General features: G+C 49.8%; 1 protein-coding gene across 8 annotated transcripts in view; it reads left to right on the top strand.

Annotated features, from left to right (window-relative positions):
- WDR25 (WD repeat domain 25) overlaps nucleotides 1-18,640 on the top strand; it is a 140,314-nt gene that overhangs the window by 83,268 nt on the left and 38,406 nt on the right. For all 8 annotated transcript variants that reach the window (XM_088024454.1, XM_088024452.1, XM_088024449.1 and 5 more), the window contains 2 exons: nucleotides 1,425-1,572; nucleotides 14,405-14,535. In XM_088024454.1, coding sequence (XP_087880580.1) covers nucleotides 1,425-1,572; nucleotides 14,405-14,535 — 279 coding nt within the window. The remainder of the gene's footprint in view (nucleotides 1-1,424; nucleotides 1,573-14,404; nucleotides 14,536-18,640) is intronic.

Raw genomic sequence — 18,640 nt, 5'->3', positions numbered from 1 at the left:
TTCTGTTCCAGACCCCAGCTATTAACCCCTAAGAAGAAAAAAAGGATCTGAGCTCTATTAGCATTCTTTGATGGCTGCTATTGACCTCTTGTTTTCTTAAGCTCAGACATTTACATATGCCCAGGAAACATACTTTCAGAGCTCTGATCCTTTGCATTTTGAGGAACTTCTGGATGCAGCAGGGTGAATTTTCCCATCTTGAAAGGGAAGTCTGTCTCTGGATCGGGTCTGTGGATGTGTGGGTACACTTTGGGTTATTAGGGAAATGAAGGACATGAAGCTTAGGTTCTCTGATGTAACTGAGAGAGGGCCAGAGAGCACTGCTGGTAAGAGCTGCGTGTGTGGCAAGCCCCAAGGAACACGCCCACCAGCCCCACTCATTCCTCACCAGTCCTTGGGATGGGGCTCTTCTTATCCCCACTTCATGGAGGAGGAGACTGAGGCCCAGGGAGGCCAAGCTGCTTGGCCAAGTCACATGACCTGCAAGCAGAAGCATCACATGGGAGGCACTTGGCTCCGATGCCCATGTTCTGGCTGCTGGTGCTCTCCCTGCTTCTCATGTTCGATCCTCTAAGCCACCTCAGATGATGGGTGGGAGCATCCCCTGCTTCCTGTAGTGACAGTGAAGGTAGGAGCCTAGCCCTGCTGAGTGTGTATGTGTGCCAGGCCCAGAGCCAGCCGTGTCAGGCTCCATGCTAACCAGCCTTTCCCTGGGGTTCCTGGGAGAGGTGGTGAAGGGCTCTCTCATGTGTGGAGTGGCCCTGGCTCTTAGAATGTGCAGTTTATACTTGAGGGTTTAAGAATGTATTTCAGAAGTCATTGAATGTACATGGGGCTTTCTGCCACAGGCCTCATCACCATGGAAAGCCAGGGTGGGAATGAGGGAGCATACCTTCTCCCTAGAAAAAAGAACAGCTGGCCCTTTGGGCAGAGACTGGCTCTTTACCCCACTGTAAGCACAGGTGTGGCAAGGCTGTTTTGGATCTTACTCTTGAAGCGGGACCCTGAAGATAGCCTGACCTGGTGCAGTGTCCACTCCAGGGCTCACAAAGCCCCGTCTCAGAGGACAGATGTCAGACGCAGGCAAGACTGGGCCACAAGACGGTGAGCAGAACAGGATGTTCGGTGGTGAGCAGCTGCAAAGTGGATGGGAAGGGCTGGGTGGTTGAGTGGCAGAACTTGGGCATGCTGTTTTCTTGGGGGTTCCCTTAACCCCAGGAAAGGTTTTGGGAAAAGCTCCCCCTCACCTCGCCAGCCCCAAGCTTTTACACTTCAGCAAGGAAAAGTCTAACAGTATTGTTTGGTTGGTAAAATAGCAGGCATCTAGTTCCACTATGAGACCCTCTCCTCCTGTGGAGCGGCCAGGCTGAGCCCTGGAGGTCAGGCCCCCGTGTTTGACATCTGGCACTGTGTTTGCCTTGTAGGTGTGGAATGCCGTGGACTCGGGCCGCTGCTTGCAGACCTACTCCCTGCACAGCGAGGCGGTGCGGGCTGCCCGCTGGTCTCCCTGTGGCCGGCGCATCCTCAGCGGTGGCTTCGACTTCGCCCTACACCTAACAGACCTTGAAACAGGTGTGTTTCATGGCATTGTTACCCCGAGGCACCCCTTCCTCACCCAGAAGCTTCTCTGGACGGTCAGCAGCCACAAGCTGCACACGGTTTCAGGGCAGTAGGAGATAGCCCTCAGGAGAGGCTCACACTTGGTGAGCAGGTTTCCAGGGCGTTTGCCCAGAACCAGGATTCTCCACAGGGGGTTTGAGAGACAGAGGACAGAGCTGCAAGGTTGTCTCAGCCCCAAACTGTGGGCCTGGATAAAGAGGTGGCTTTTTAATCAACTTCTGACATGTAATTTGTACCAAAATAGATTTAGCTTTATCACGGTGTCCTTTGGTTGAAATCAGTTTAGAATTCCTGTCAATTCATTATCGTTGAAAGGCTGTAAGGAATGATTCCAGCTCATAAGGAAAGTCTGCAAATGAGTTCTGCTTTAGTGCCTACACTGAAAAGGCATTTGGGTAAGATGGATTTGTGCTGGGTAAATCCTAAGGGGGCTCTTGACAAGCACGGTGAGAAGGAGAGATAAGGCAGCGGAAGGAACTTGACATTACCGGGGGCTCCTGTGCAACAGGCACTCTCAGCCCCTAATCCAGCCATAGCCCCCCGAGTGGGGTCCTGTCCATGCTTCTCAGGTGAGGCCAGAGCTGATTTGAAACCTCTGCCCCTGACTCAGGCTGGCTGGTCTCAGCACCCATGTTGCCTTTGCCTCCCTGGGCTTCTTCTGGTCACTTTTCTGCTGGACAGAGTTCCCACCCTTCCCTAGGGTGTTCCCTTCAGTCTTCAGAGAGGCCTCCCCCGCTCAGCAGTCTCCCAGGGCGTGGCAAGCAGGAGATGACAGTTCTGGGCCCAACCACACAGCTCCTCCCCAGCAGCATGGAGGGGGTGCAGAGAAGGAGCGCAGTGGATGGATTGGGGTAACTGTGGGGGTTGTGTCTCGATCCGAGCACCCTCATCTCCTCTGGCCTGCTGAGGGGCGGTCCTGCAGCTCCTCTGACTGAGCCCCATGCGCCCTCAGTGGGGATGATGAAAAGACCGATGGCTGTGTCAGTGGCCAGTACTGTGCCACAGGCTTTATACATAACATGTCAGTCCTCACCACAGCCTGCCACTCGTGATTCTTTCCCCTGTTTTATAGGTGAGAAGCCTGAGGCTCACTGCAGCGAGTAGCTTGCTCAGATCCTCCCAGTGGTGCGTGGCAAGTGGGGATTTAGAGCCATGCCTGCAAGTGCAAATCCTGTGCCCTTTCTACATCTTTATGGTGTTTTTCTTCTCAACAGTGTGTCCCCAACCATTTGTGGTCATACCCTGAGCCCCGCAGGGCCGATGAGGGGGCCATGGCTCAGGGGTTTGGTGCCACTTAGTTGGTGATGATTGCAGCAGGTAATGTTCTCCTACAGCCTTACAAACAGGGTCTCGTTTAGGCCCTACTCACGCTTCAGGGCTGGCACCACCAGACTCCTTTTCACACACAGGTCTGCTCGGCTCACTGTGTTGTCTATGTGCCCAGTGAGCCATGCTCAGCACTGGAGACAGAGGTGAACAAGACCCAAAATCCACCCCAGAAGCTCTTGTTTGCTGGGGGAGACAGAAGTGCAGAGAGAATCCCAGATTACAGTGAGGGAGTAAGATACAGGAAGTGCAAGAACATCTAGCCTAGAAGATCAAGGAAGACTTCTGGGAGAAATCAGAACCTACCCTGAGGCAGGAATGAGGGGGACTCCCCAGAGGATCCAGGTGAAGGGGGCACGGTTGAGGGGGAGAGAAATGAGTTCTCAGTAGACAGGACAGTGAGGACAGAGTTGGTACAGGAACATGAACTGAATGGTGTGTGTGGAAATGTGGGGTGCAGGGATCTGGGGCAGCAAGTCTGGAGGTGCAGGAACAGGAGCTTGAGCTTCATGCAGTTCCTGGCCTATGAGGTATGCATTCTCCAGGTACTGTTCCCCATTCCAGGGTCACTGAGCACCCCTGGGTACCTGCACTGCCCACCCATGGAGTGAAGGATTGATGCATACTGGGGGGGGGGGTGTTGGATTAATCAAGTACAAGTTCATTTGATAACATTAATGGATTCCTAGTGGCCCTTTGTCCTATTGGATCTTCTCAATCAACAGATGTTAAAGAGACAGTGCCATTGTGTGTGTGGGTGTGTGTGTGTGTGGGGGGGGGTGGTTTGAAATTTTTAGATGTTAAAAGAGTCTTCCTGCCTGACAAGTTAGGGACTGCCACAGCAGATGGCGGTAGGGGGCCATTGTTGAGTTTGGAGCAGGAGAGAATCATGGCTTGATTTGTACCCTGGGCAGTTCTCCCTAGTGTCTGCAGTTGGTTGGGTATGACCCGAAGCAGGGTGGAGAGCAGGAGGAAGGGAGAAGGCATACCTTGCCCAGTTGGTGGCAGAACTTCAGGGAGAGAAGCTTGTCTGGCCCCAGGCCCAGCGTGCTCCTCCAGCTGTGGTGTGTTGGGTGGTATAGGGAAGGCACAGCCCCTGTCCTCAGGGCTTTGCCTGAGATGGAGGACTTTTCCAGTCTACCCATCTCCCGGGAATAGCACTCCTCACCTGGTTCATCTGTTGAGAGCTCAGTCCAGTCATTCAGTAGGTACTTACTGAGTACCTACTATGTACAAGATCTGGTCGGGGCTTGTAGTGGTAAGCTTGTTGGATGTTCTTTGTCCCTTGGGGACAAGGGTCTCAGGGTTTGGACCTTACCCTTGGGGAAGCCCCCCAGCCCCTAGATGGGGCCTCCCTTGCCAAGGGGGTTGCTGGTTTCTGTGTCTGTCCCCCTGACTGGTGTGGGCACTCCTTGAGAATGGGGCCTGTCCTGGGAGTCTTGGTGTCTCCGTCATCTGGCCGGGGCTGGCTCAGAGCAGCTGCTCAGTGTGTGAGTGGAGGCTGGCCCTTGCTGGGCAGTGAAACCCATCAGTGGCTGCCAGGGTAGGCGAGTAGGCTCCCCCCGGGTCTCCCACCTCAGCTCTGCATCCCCACCCCAGGTTGTACTAGGTGCTTTCTTTAGCAGAGGTCGGTGGGCTTGGGCAGCCCCTATGGCTCTCGGCCTGGTTTGACTTATCTCATCCTTTCTCATCACTGAGTCTGATTTTCCTTTTTACTTGATCTACCTCTTTCCGCCCTTGGCGATTTGGCTTTTTCATTTCAATCTAATTAGAACTCCCTGCCAGGAGAAGGCAATGCAGGGCATTCTCACCGCAGTGCTTTGGGAATTAGTCACTCGGTGCCCATTGTCGTTAATGGGAATTTGGCGCCAAGGCCATTTATCCTGGTGTCTTCAATCAATACAGTTAAAAATCTGTGGATTCTAAAATGTCAATACCCAACCTGAAATATGGAGGGCCAGCAACATTTTATCTCGTTAATTTATAGTTCTGACGGGCTGTTGGCTTATAAGACAACCATGAATCAACACCTAAATAAAATCCTCTCACAGATTCATTATTTTTGGTGCTCCCGCTTCAGTCTGTAATCTTCCTAACAAAATGTCTCTAGTGCATTAGGCTGAGGTGGCCTCAGGGAACCCTGGCCGACTCCACCAGGGCCCAAATGTCACCTGGCTTATGAGTCAGCTGTCCTGCACATCACATCGGCCAGTCTCCTCAGCATCCCCCCGAAGATGTTGTTCAGTTCAGTTCTGCTGGCACTGGTCTCTTGCAGCTTCCAGCCCCTCGGGCAGCTGCCCGCAGCCTGGCTGTTAAGGCCTCAGAGGTATGCAGGGCCTCGTACTTTGCATTTGTTGGCTGCAAAGGAGATTTTCTTCTCCTGGAATCCCAGGGCCCTGGCTGGAGAGGGCACCCTGTCCTCCTTCCTTTGGCCTGGTCAGCTCTCTTGATGTGCATCCAGCCTGTCCCGGACATCTGTGCAATGCCACCTGGTCCCAGGTACCTGATGCTGGAGGCAGCGCAGTGGGATAGAAGGAGCATGGATGGGGTGCAGGTGTGTTCTTCCACTTACCTGAGCTGGGTATCCTCGGGGAGAGTCCCTTCACCTCCGTTGCCGCATCTGTGGAAGGGGGTAACAGGACCTGTCTGGTGGTGGGGTGGTTGAGGGGAATAGCCGAGATAATGTTTGTGGGTGCTTTACAGAATGGCCCAAGGTAGGTACTCAGCAAAAGATGTCCCTTCCCCTCCTCCACCACTGCCCCATGAGACCCTTCAGATGGTGGGAAAGAATGACCTTGTTCCTGCTGAGTGTCCAGAGAACCCCAGTTGCTGGGCCATTTCTTCATATGGAGTGACTTTGGTGGCTCGGCTTCAAAAGCCCCCAGTCTGATGATCCCCCAGCCAGCTTCCTAGTGTGGCCCTTGGTCCCCTGTGTGGGTCTGGGGGGCAGGCTGGGAAGAAAACAGGCCTTCCTGGGTTCTCCCAGCTTCTCCTCCATGTTTTGCTTCTCCATGACAAAATAGTATTGGTGGTACGCTAGCCACTTCCTCCTGGCATTGGGATGGCAGCTGCCCTTTATTTCGCGTGGGCATGCAGACCTCCCACAGCCCAGCCTGACCCTCTCTCCAGAGCTCCAGGCACCCAGTGCTGGAGAAGTCCATGGCCTTCTTTACTCAGATACCCGCTGCCCTCAGCTTTGCCATCCCCAGCCCCTGGTTATCTCCTTCTGCTCTGGGGGTCCCTGTGTCTTTCAGTGGGGGGTTATGGGGCATGAAAATGAGCAGCCAGCTGGGACTGGACCCATACATGACCATTTCTCTTGTTTTCCAAGAAGTGTGTTCTAGTCATCATGATTGGGGCCTCCATCATGGAAGCACTCCAGGAAAGGAGAATATCCTGTTGACTGAGTGTGCACCGTGGGCCAGGCCATGGGTGATGTAGCCCCGGTTCCTAGCACTCTGCTTGGCCTGTATCAAGCTGAGATGAATAAAGAGATGTTAGTCCCCTTGCTTATTATGTATTTAGTCCCTACTCTAACCTGTGAAGACAGTGTTTTTATCCCCATTTCATTGATCTAGACACTGAGGCCGGGAACATTCAGTGACTTGCTCGAGGCCTCACAGCCAGCAGTGACAGAGCTGGGATCCACCTCTGGCCTGTGTGACTGGCAGAGGCTGCCACGTCTGTTTCCCTGCCATGGACGAACTGTTTGCTTAAGGGAGCCTGCTTGGCTCTCCCCTGGTCAGCTGCCTTGTCACCTGTGGAGGGTAACTTAGGGCCTCCAGGAAGAAGGCGACTGAGGTGGATCTTGACTGGGCCTTCTGAAGGAGGCTTCTCTGGCTGTTGACAGCTGCCGCTGCAGTGGGAGAAATGTTAGCCCTGACAATTTGAGTACCCTTGGCATAGGAAGGGTGAGAAGCATCCAAATTCTAACTCTGCCGAAGAGGACCAGGAGCTCATGGCTTTAGAGAAGAGGCTGCAGATGGGGCTCCTTTTGGGCTAAGTGGTGCCACCCACCAGGTCTTGGAGGAGGTGCCTGCAGAGAGGCCTGGGCTTCTCCATTCTTCGGCTTTTGAGCACCATGACTGCAGAGGGACTCAGTTAGGCATCCTTCAGGTGCCTGTGGAGGCCAGGAGGGCAGACACCTAGCTACATCATGAGACCCCAGCCAGCGGGCACACACGCAGCTCCTGGTGGTACTGGCACGTTTTGTGCCGTCAGTCCTTTGGGCTCAGGGGTTTTGCCACTGGATCCAGATACGGAGGGGCTCCGCAGCCCAGTGAGGTCTGAGCTGACGTTGGTCCTGGTGCTGCCCTTTCAGTGCCTTCTTGCCCAGAGCAGCTGCCCACACTCCCTCCCGCTGATGCAGGCGCCCCCCCGCCCCACCCCCGCTGACTCCTCTGCTTTTCCCTTGTCCTCAACCACCCCTCTTTCTTCTAAGCTCATTCCTTCACTGGTGCCCCGTTCCTGGCCCACTTTTAAACGAGCTTATTCTCAGGGCTGTGCCCTCTTCGGCCCTGGGCACCCCGCCCCATTCCCATGCACACCCTTTCTCTTTCACTCTGAAGAGTTTTTCTCTCCAGTCTCAGCCTTGTTTTCTCCCCTCTTTCCGTACAGCTTTGGGGTGAGAAGCCGGCCCTAGTTACGGATATTAAATCCCATGTTATTCAACATCAGTGAAACACCCTGCCAGCCCGTATCTCACACTTTGGGAGGTGCCTGCAGGTCCTGCCACATGTCCGTACACATCCGTGCCGTCACCTTCTGGGTGGATAAAAGGCAGGTTTTCCTCGACGGTGCTAGTTCACTGGCTACCATCACGGCCCGGGTGGCACGTCGGCTCTGCGCGTGCTCAGTGGCAGCTGTGCAGCCGTGTGGCTGTCCCTACAGGTCAGGCAGCCTCTGGGGACTGACCAGAGCCTGACCGGAGCCTGAACACAGGAGGCTGCGGGGCCCCAGAAAGCCAACTTGAGGCAAAACTTTTGACACACCTTGTTTGCAAGTTGAGAACTCGCTTTTTTTTTTTTTTTTTAAATTTTTAGAAAATTTAGTCCTTGTCCAGATAATTGAGAGCAGTGGGCGGACTTGACATAAAAGAGAGCTCACCACCACGGCTGCTGTTTCTTTGCTGCTGCTGCTGGGCAACCGCTGTCTGTGGGCCTGTCATCGGTCTGGGGCCTGCGGCTGCCATGCCTCTTTCTGATTCAGGACAGCTTCTTCAGCTACACTTCATTCTGCTGGTTTTGCGGATTGGAGAGGCCCACTGGGCTGACCTGGAGACCCCCACTCATCCACGGGGGACGTGCAGACACAGGCCTGTCTGCCACTCACCCAGACCCTTCCCAGGACTCCACCAGGCATGCCGAGATGGCCCCTGTTTCTGATTCATAAAGTTTGATTTGAAAGTTAGTAAGCTCCTTTTCTCGTTAACTTTGAGTCAGGATGGTTAGATTTACAGCTGGCCAAGTACTTCCCAGAGGATGAGTGTAACGATATTGATTTTAGCGAAATGAGTCATATGTCGCCTGCCTGGGAACACAAGCTCAATCACCACGAGCCGACAGCATCAGCTTTCCCTTGTCAGCGTCTCCCCTACATGTTCGTGAGTCCGTGGATGTGAACAAAGAGCTAAGGAGAAGGAAAGGTCATGGATAGCTTGCAGGCAGGTGACGAAGGGCACAGAGAGCAGGACTCTGGTGTTAGACAGGTCTTGCCTCTCTCCCAGCATGGCTGACTTGTGTGGCCCTGGACAAAGCATCACCTCCCTGAGCTTTCTTTCTTTCTTTTTTTTTTTTTCCTCCCTGAGCTTTCATTTCTCCTGCTGTGAAAGGGGCTAATTACACCTACCACAGAGGGTTGTGGCATGACACGTGCAAGCCGCACACAAGCCTGGAGGTAACAGGTGCCATTTCCCTGCAGAGGAGGGCATGAACTTCCCCTCTCTTTCTTGGGGACCCATACTTGGCTTTCATCTGACCTGGATCAAATGTCTGTTGTGTGCTAGGAGCTAGGCTGGGGGCCAGACATGCTGAGTGGAAGAGGAGGACCCTTTGGGGACCCAGAGCCTTGCATACGATAGGGTTCCCCAAGGTAGGTGTTAGGGTGGACAGGCAGTGTTGCCCCAGCCACGTGTGTGGTCACCTGGGTTTCCACCTGAGAAAGGAAGAGGGGCAACTGTGAGGAATTCCCTGGCTAGTGTTACCAGCTGCCTTATCTTAGCATCATTGGTGATGGAAGCACGGGTAGTTATAATAGTGTCAAGAGAACAAATTAAGTTTCTGCAATCTGTTTTAAACATATTTTTGCTCTAATGACGATTTGTAGTTTATTTGTATCGTTATTGATTCAAGGAGGAAAAGAAGTGATTTTTCCTAACCAAGAGGATCTGAACCGTTCTTATACTGGTTGAGTTCATTATAACCAGATCAATAAAGCCAGTGTTAGTGGATTAAATATTTAAAAACTCAATTTCCTATAAGCAGCATACAGTGAATAAATAGAACTTTCTATAACAAACATGTAAACAAGCAAAGATAGTCTCAGAGTTAAAGGTTACGTAGCAACTAACCATTGTGCTTAAAGTAGCATCGCCAGAGGACGTGATAAACAAGGTACTCGATGTATGAGAAGGTAGAGTGGGAACAAATCTGACGAGAAAGGACCTTCACCTTCACCGTGGCTAGTGTTCACGTTGGAGATAGTCTCCGATAAATATTTCCAGCCTTTGTCCATGTCTCTTCAACAAAATGTAAAGGCTAGCCCAGGGCATCATGTTCTCATAGCCTCAAGATAGAAACTCCAGATCATTCCTCTCTCAAGGTTCCTGCTGTTAAAAACTTATAGCCTTTGGTTTTAGCTTTTTTCTTTTCTTTCTTTCTTTTTTTTAAATTTTATTTATTCATTTGAGAGAGAGAGAGAGCACAAACAGGGGGAGAGGCAGAGGGAGAGGGAGAAGCAGGCTCCCAGCTGAGCTGGGAGCTGGATGTGGGGCTCGATCCTAGGACTTGAGGTCATGACCTGAGCCAAAGGCAGATGCTTAACCATCTGAGCCACCCAGGAGCCCCCTGGTTTTGCTTTTAACCAAGGATGAATTCAGTAATTTGGGGTTTAATTTTTTTCAGTCAAAGGCTCCCTTTTGTTGTTTGCTCTTTGCCATGTCCTCCAGAACACTTTATGTTATATGTAGTATGTATGTTGTGTGTCGCCCTCCGGACAGCCTTGTGTGGCCCCGGACACACCACAGTGAGGGACCTGCCCAAGGGACCTTTCCAAGGTCCCTCCCCTGGAAGTGTTGGGGCTGGGATGGCACCTGGGTCTGTGTGGCTTTCAGCCCCTCTGAGCCTGCATCACCTCCTGTTCCAGGCACAGTGCTCTGAGCCTGCATCACCTCCTGTTCCAGGCACAGTGCTCTGAGCCTGCATCACCTCCTGTTCCAGGCACAGTGCTCTGAGCCTGCATCACCTCCTGTTCCAGGCACAGTGCTCTGAGCCTGCATCACCTCCTGTTCCAGGCACAGTGCTCTGAGCCTGCATCACCTCCTGTTCCAGGCACAGTGCTCTGAGCCTGCATCACCTCCTGTTCCAAGCACAGTGCTGGACAATGGTGGCTGGGGTCCTAACTTCTGACCCACAGTATTGTGCTCGACCTCCTTCCCTTCGTATTTCCCATTATGTATCTGGAAGCTTATTAGAAACTTTAAAATCTTTTAGTTTCGAATCCTCTTAACAAACAAATACAGCAAAGACCTAGTTCTTATAAACAAAACTAGGAGGAAAGACATAAAGCTTGTCTTCTAAGAAGAACATTTTAGTACTTAAGAGACATAGATTCTCTTCTCAATCTCTTTAGGAGGTTGAAGAATAACACGCAGAAATACATGGGTTTTTTTTAGCAGAAAAAGCTCAGTCCTCATCTTTTAGCAACTCAGCTTTCGCTTTCCTCCCATCTTTTCCCCATTGTTGGCAAGACTATCACCGCACTTTTTGAAAAAATATGGCTAATTCACTGCCGTCTCTGAAATAAGCATATGGTTATATGCCATGGTCCAAGAAACAAGGAACATTTTTCTCTAGGCAGATCATTTGTTTTTCCTTTTGGGCTTAAGGACTGGCAGTGAATCTGAACGAGCAAGAGGTCAGCAGTGGGCACAGTTGCCTCTGTCAGGAGGACAGATTTCAGGCCTGCTGGGGCCTTCTCAGTGGTGTGGGGGCCACAGTGGCATCTGTGTGCCCCTTTTCCATCTAGGGGACATGATGGTCATGCCTTCCCTCATCCCGTGGACGGATCCCCTAGCTGCTTGGCTGGAGCAAGCATCCTGGGCCTGAGCTGCATTCTGATGCCCATCCTGAGGTCCCCACAAGTGCTGCTCCGTGTCCTGGCCCGGGTGTATGGAGACCGCGGTGGGCAGCCCTCTGCCCCATCCTCCCTAGGAGGGGGCATCTATTAACTGGGCACATCATGGGTGGTTTCTGACCACGAACTGTGGCCTGAACGAGTTTCAGGATAGAAGAGGAAGCTCAAGGAATACCAGGTTTCCAGTTAGGTTAATTCCTGGGGAGGGGAGTTTTTGTTTGTTAGAGAGAGAGTTGCTTGTCTGTTGACCTAATGAGAGAGACACATAGGTCCCAGACTAAGTCTGTTCATTTTTCCAATGCCTTTTTGGAAGAATTCTTTATTTATTAAAAAAAAAGCATTATGACAACAATATTAGTATAATTTAAGAAGTTATCTCACTACCCGTAGAACAGTTCACTTCAAGTTGGTGTATCTCTTCCCAGTCTCTGTCCATACCAATCCCTACCTAATTCTTCTATAATTCCGAGAATAGGTATCAGGTACTGTCTTGCCAAAGAGCACTGTTTGTGATTCCAGTTTTAAACAGCTTTTCAACATTCCACCAGGCAGACACCCATATTTGCCTTACTGCTCCCCTTCGTTTAGACAGTGTTGTTTTATAGTCCCTTCATCATTAAGGATGATAGGACCCGAGGTGGCCAGCTCTTGACGCCATTGCAGTGACATAGGATGACCATGAAAATCTTTGTGGACTGCGTGTTTCAACAACAGTTAGGGGCTTGTTGAGCTTAAAGAAGTGTAGAATCCTCATTTACAAAACCTCAAGTGTTTCCCAAATTTTCTCTGATGATAAATAACTGCAAATTGTGGGCCCCTGGAAGATGTTAGAAAAAAAATCACAATCATCCATCATGGGAAAGGTGACATTTTAATAAAGAACAAGAGAGTAACTGCTTTCCAAGAAGTTTGTACTATGAGAAGAATATTTTGAAAACAGATGTTTTTGTTTCCATCATTCTGTAAGTTTTGTTGCCAAAAACTACATGAATGTGTCACCTATTAAAAATGCTAATATCTGCACTCTTAACTTGGGAGCAGTTTTTCTAGTCTGCTTTAAAATCCTTTAAATGGAAATTTTAGTGGATTTTGAATTTGCTTGTTAAAAATGTGAGAATGCAGTACTACCCTCTGATTAGTCGCAGGAACCATTCTTTGACCTGAGGGGAAATGGAGCTTTCCTAGCAAAATGTTCACACACTCCTTTGGATCAGTGGCAGATGGGAGTAGACAACATCTCCCTTGATGCCTGTGGTGAATGTCTTCTGTCCAGGTCTGTGCATCTCTGGGAGAAGTCTTTGCTACCTCTGACAGGCCTCGATGAGTAAACTGAAGCCGTAACTGGGCTACTTTCAAATCACTGAGTCACAGAAAGTTCCCTACATTTGAAAAAAAAGCGGAAGTGGAGCCAGTTTGGTAGCTCTCACTAAAAATGTTGTTAACTCATTTGGTTTAATGATTTCAAAGGGCTTTGTTGATGCATTTAGTAAATGGCATGTTAAAATATACTTGAAAATACTGGTTATTTTGTCCTTGTCTCATCCTTTAAAATGGTTTATTTTTGGTGTTTTAATGCTCATAATTTATTGGCATGATAGCACACTGTGTAACTTACAAACACATCTCGGAGATACGTGCTTAAGGGCTTGTCCTTGATGGGGCATGCTGTCAGAAGAGTGCAGAGACCACGGATCTAGGCAAATTGGATTTATAAAGGCTCCTGCTGTAACTCGAGAGTACCAGTCGATGACTTTCATTTCCTTACCTGGTGAGCTGGTAGAGCACTGTGTGGGGGTCCTGAACACAAAGCAGGACAGCTGGGAGTGCTTTCTGAAATGAATGAGCGAACATGGTTTCTGGGTTCCTAGAAGAGGAAGTGGTGCTTGAGATCTTGGTGTCACATTGGTCTCCTTCTTGGGTGCTGGCTTCTTGTGTCCCTAACTGCCCACTGCCTCTCCAGTGGAGGAGTTTCTGTGAGCCAAGGGCAGTCAAGGTGGTCCTTCTTGGGCTGTGGGAGCCCTTGCCGACATCTCTGAGGGCTGCCACCTTCAAGTTCCTGGTGGGTGTGGTGCATAGCAGGTACCATGCCTGGGATGTGCGGAATGGCCTGGCCCCTGGGGATATGTTCAGAGGCAGCACTGAGACTGCCGGTGGTGAGAATGGCTTCCAAGGCCAGTCTGGTTTCTGGATGCATTTTCAGTGGTGTTGAATTGAACACGTGAGAACTACAGCCAGTGCTCTGGGATATAAGGTGGTACCACATACAGGAAGGAGGACTGGCTTTGGAACCCCACAGACCTGAGCTCAGGGTCAGAGATCTGTTCCCCACATTCCCTGAGTTCAACCTATTTATATAGCTTACCTCTAAAAGATCCCAATGACAAAACAGACATTTTCCACACTGTATGTGTATATGTACACACACACATTTGCACGTGCACGAGTGCCTGACAGCAGTTTCATGACAGATAGGACTGTCTTGAATTCTGAGACCCCCAGTTGGCCACACCACCTGTCCATACTGGCGCTCAGGCCCCCGTGGTGTCATGTTCTCATTTGTTGCCCAGAGTGTCATATCACCCCTGCCTGCCACACCCTGTAGCAAGCCATTCATGGGTTGTTGTAAGGTCATGATTGTAAGATGGCTGATCCTAAAAAGACCAGTTTGGAGCATCCTGCGTTTTTGTTTTTAGACTCCTAGGTAAATAATCTCTGTACTAATCGTGCAGCTCTGGTAATGTTACTTAATCTCCCCTAGCCTTGGCTTTTTCCAGTTGTGGAGCAGGTGTAGGGCATTGTGTGGTTTAGATGAGTTGAATCGCAGTATTTACGGAACACAGGAAAGGTGGCGGTATTCATGGGTCCGGCCATTAGCTTAGCTCTAGGGGAGTTCAGCTAATCAAGGCGGAGGGAGGGGGGGCTGGCTAGATCGTGAGGCAGAAGGTGCTGCTGCCCCTGTTGTGCTTCCAGGAAGTCTCATGGCTCCCTCAGGCCCAGATGGGCTGCGTCTGCCTATAGCTCTGCACCAGATGGCATCTGAGTTTTAAGGTATATATTTTGTGACCCGAGTATTTTTTAACTCATTCTTCTCTGTTTGGTGTTGCAGGAACCCAGCTCTTCAGTGGTCAGAGTGACTTCAGGATCACTACCTTGAAATTTCATCCAAAAGACCACAGCCTTTTTGTGTGTGGAGGCTTCCACCCTGAAGTCAAAGCTTGGGATATAAGGACCGGCAAGGTGATGCCTATCTTCCTCCTGTGGCCTCTCCATAGGGGAGCTTGCCGCGGCGCTGTGAATGCCTGGGGGTGGGCCAGCATCTAGGTGCAGGACCCTGGAGATGGGATAATTACCATTCATGTTTCATCAGTGCTCAGGGTAATGTGCAGTTGTTTTTAAAGAACATTCTTGAGTTGTTAGAATATTGAAACATCAGAGGTGTGATTCTATGTAGCCTGTTACTGAACATATTTACTGAGCATCTACTGTATGCAAATGTTTCCAGATGGTATAGAATGAATCGGCTTTTGGGTTACTCAAGGGAATAATGTGTGGATGCAGATAACTGGCATGGAGAGGCACTGTATGTGTATGTGTGCATGCGTGCGTGTACGTGTGTGTGCGTTCACGTGCACGCATGTGTGTATGTGTGCATGTGTGTGAGGGAGAAAGAGATTTGCAGGGGAGTGAGGGAAGGGCGGCCAGCATTCAGGGGGTGAGCCCTCTCAGCTTGGTGTGAGGAAGGCTTCTTAGAGACTACGTTCCTTCTGGAGCTAAAAGGCTGGTCATGAACAGTCCCACAGAGAAGTGGTTTCCACCCCAGCCAACCCCCACTCCCCCTTCACCAAGGCGCTGCTCTTTTTACCTTCACCCGCGTAATAAATGGCAGCTCCACCTGTCTAGGTGTTCAGGCCAGAACCATCAGAATCATCCCTGTCTCTGCTCTTGCTCTCACCCCCACATCCAAACCATGAGCAAATCCTGTGCTAACTCTGGTTGAAGCTGCCATTGACTCTCGCTGGAATAATTGCAGTAGTTTCCAGTGTGGTATCTCTCTTTCCCTGCTCCTTACAGTTTTTCTCAACACAGCAGCCAGAGTGATCTGTCACAACACAAGTCAGATGTGCCTCTCCCCTGGTCAGAACCTTCTAGGCTCTGATTTCGCTCCCAATAAAGGCCAGTGTCCCTATAGTGGCCCACAAGGCCCACATGATCTTCCCTCATGCCCTTCTTACCACCAGTGTCCTTGCCTTTCCTAAAACACATCAGCACATTCCTGCCTCAGGGCCTTTGCACCTGCTGCACCTACCACCTGGAATGCTCTTTTCCCATTTTCTCTGTAGAGGCTCCCTCCCTCTCTCCTGCAGGGTTCTGTTCAAATGCCACCTCTCCAATAAGGCATTCTCTGACTTCTCTGACCACCTTGATGGTCACCCCCTGGCATTCATTAGTTCCCTTTGCTACCTCACTGTTCTCCCTATCATTTATCATCACCTGGCATATGTGGATTTTACATGTTTATTTATTTGCCTGTCTGCCTTCACTTGAATATAAGCTCTGCCAGAGGAGGGATTTTTGTCTGTTTTGTTTGCTGTTGACTTCTAGCTCCTAGAATCGTGCTTGGCAAATAGTAGGTACTTGGCAAGCCTTGGTTGACTGAGTGAGGGAATAAAGGAGGAAGACAGCCATGCAGAATGCGTACGTACAGAAGGTAGGAGTATGAAGTGTATATGGGGACCAGTGACCAACTTGACCTGGCAGGGTGTGGGCTCCAGGCAAGGGGACTGGCCCTGGGCAGAGAGGCACTCAGTCATTGTGAGTCTTGGTTTGGGTGAGCAGTGAGAAGCCAGGGCTTGAGGATGATAGGTTCATGGAGGAGTAATGAGGAAGAGCCATGTCCAGGCTGCCTCTAGGGGTGCTCCATGACTTTAGGATGACTTATTTTCAAGATCTGAGAAGCACTGCCCTGATCTAAAGGAGGCACCCAGCCAGGGTAGTTGATAATAAAGCCCATGTTAAGCTTAACTTTGAAAGAAGAAGGTACAGACTGTCAGAGTATCCTCCTGCATTTGGGATTCAGGATGTTCTGAGGTCCCACCCTGAAGGCTTCCAGCCTGCTGCAGGACCAAAAGTTCTTCCTTGAAGGCTTCCTCTCCACGTCTGCCTCCTGCCCCACCTTGGACTTCCCAGATTTGAAGGTTCAGTTAGCCACTGCAGGAAGGCGCTTTCCAAGTGTTGGAAGGGGCTGCTGGTGTTTTGAGACCCTAAGAACAGAAACAGTGTCTTTAAAAGAAAATTCTTTAAAAGAAAAGTTTTGTCTATAGGTATCTTGTGGGAAAATTAAAACACAGGTGTACTCTTTAAAAAATCTCATATTTTTCTTTCATAAACTTCTTTTTACAAAAATATTTGGAAAAGAGAAAAGTTACCCATAAAGAAGTGGACACAGTGGAATTAAAAAAAAAACAACAACAACACTGGAACACTTATATTTGGGCTGCGTGTGTTGGAAACTCTTAGTCATGCTGCTTGAAGAGGGACCTTCTATTACCCAGCCCCTGCTGATGGCCACATCCCTTAAAGGTGTGCTTACTGTTTTTAGCCTCAAAGACCAAACACGTAAGAGATTACTCACCAAGGACACCATCTGATTTAAGAGTTTGTTAAAAATATTGGATTTTCTCCTAGGGCCGACGCCATCTGACAAGCTCTGAAAATGCTGGGGGAGAAGCAATTAGAAGCAGATGTTGCTGTGACTGGTATTGGCATGTTTGCGAGTCTCTCCCAAGCTAATAATGTGGGTAAAGGGATCTGTGCAGTGTTTGTTTTTACTTCCTTTTTACCAACAATCCGACTGCTACTCCTCCCCGTCTGGGTCACAGGGCTAGTTCCATTTGCATCAGCACTCAGAGACAGTTCTGTCTCCCGCTTCAGTTATGTTTCCTCTGACAGGTGTTGCCTGAGTGTCTCAAGTGGGCGCAGCCAGAGGACCAGAGAGGAAAGGCACAGGCTTCCTGGCCTTCTGGCTCCCACCTGGGGTGGCTCATTTTTGAGCCTGGTGGGTTGCCAGGGTGCATGACGCTGTCCCGGGTGCTGAACTCTCCAGCCCTCTCCTCTGTGGTTGAACATCTGGGGCTGAGCAGCTTGGCTTTTTTGGACTACCCTCAGAGACAGTGGTGAAAACTGCAGGTGGAGGCAGGAGGCACACAGACTTCAGATTAAAATCAAAACCAGCTTCCCCTTTTAAATACGACAGGAGGGACTGTTTTATTGTAAAAGTAATATGTGATCACATGAAAAATTCAAAGACAGAGGGGAAGTAGAGAGAAGGGGTAGTGGAGCCAGCCAAAGGTAGACATTAGTAACATTGTAGTATTTTTCTTTTTTTGTTCTTTTCCTGTGTGTGTGTGTGTGTGTGTGTGTGTGTGTGTGTGTGTTTAAATGTGTGTGTCTTTTTTTAAACATTGTTTGGTCTTATTTTTATACATGATTTTATATTTTGCTTTTCACATAGCACTATAATGTAAGGGTTTTCCTTGTTATCACAAACTCTTGAAGAATTTTCAGTCCATCCCTTTGATGTAGAGTGCTTAGCTGACTTGCTTCTTGCCTTATCCCTGGTGCTCAGAGCAGGATCTGACATAAACCAGCACTTGATAAATATGGATCGAATGAGTCGTTTTCCAACGGTTTAACTTATTAAACCATTTCCCTAGGTTGGACATTGAGGATACTTCCTTTTTTCTTTCTCTTTTTTTTCTTTTTGCCACTTAAATAGGTGTGAAGGTGGAGATCAGGGTCAGCAAACTACAGTCCAGGGCTAGATCTGGCTTCTGTTTGCTTTTGTAAAGTTTTATTGGAACACAGCCACATGCACTCATTCGTGTATCATCTGGAGCTGCTTTCACACTACAGTGGCAGAGCTGAGTAGTTACAACAGACCACATGGGCTGCAGAACCTGGCTGGGCCCTGCTGTGGCTAGGTCTGGCTGTGACATCTGTCACTCTATTGATTGTCGAGACTCAGCCTACCAATCTGGCTAAGAAGGTGGGTGCCCCTGTGCTCACTGTATTAGAGGCCTCCTTACAGAGACCTTATGCTCAGAGAATGTCTTTTCCAGAGAACTGTGTTCTTCAGTCAAGTTTCTCTCTGTCGTTATAATCTCCAAACAGACCACCCAGTTCTGTAAGACACACATCTTTGCATCTAGTGCTCTCCATATTTGATGTTTATTTCCTTAAGCTTGGGTCCCAGAACTCAAATCACTGGGTCACTGTGAATCAGCATTTTGAAGGCAAGGGGTAGGTTTCCAAGGACAGAGCTGGGGCATGCTGTGCTGGGATA

Source organism: Eumetopias jubatus, unplaced genomic scaffold, assembly GCF_037043125.1.
Source record: "Eumetopias jubatus isolate StellerSeaLion01/CBP00866 unplaced genomic scaffold, mEumJub1_p1.0 scaffold_7, whole genome shotgun sequence".
Taxonomy (NCBI): Eukaryota; Metazoa; Chordata; class Mammalia; order Carnivora; family Otariidae; genus Eumetopias; species Eumetopias jubatus.
This window is presented reverse-complemented; position numbering and strand designations above follow the sequence as displayed.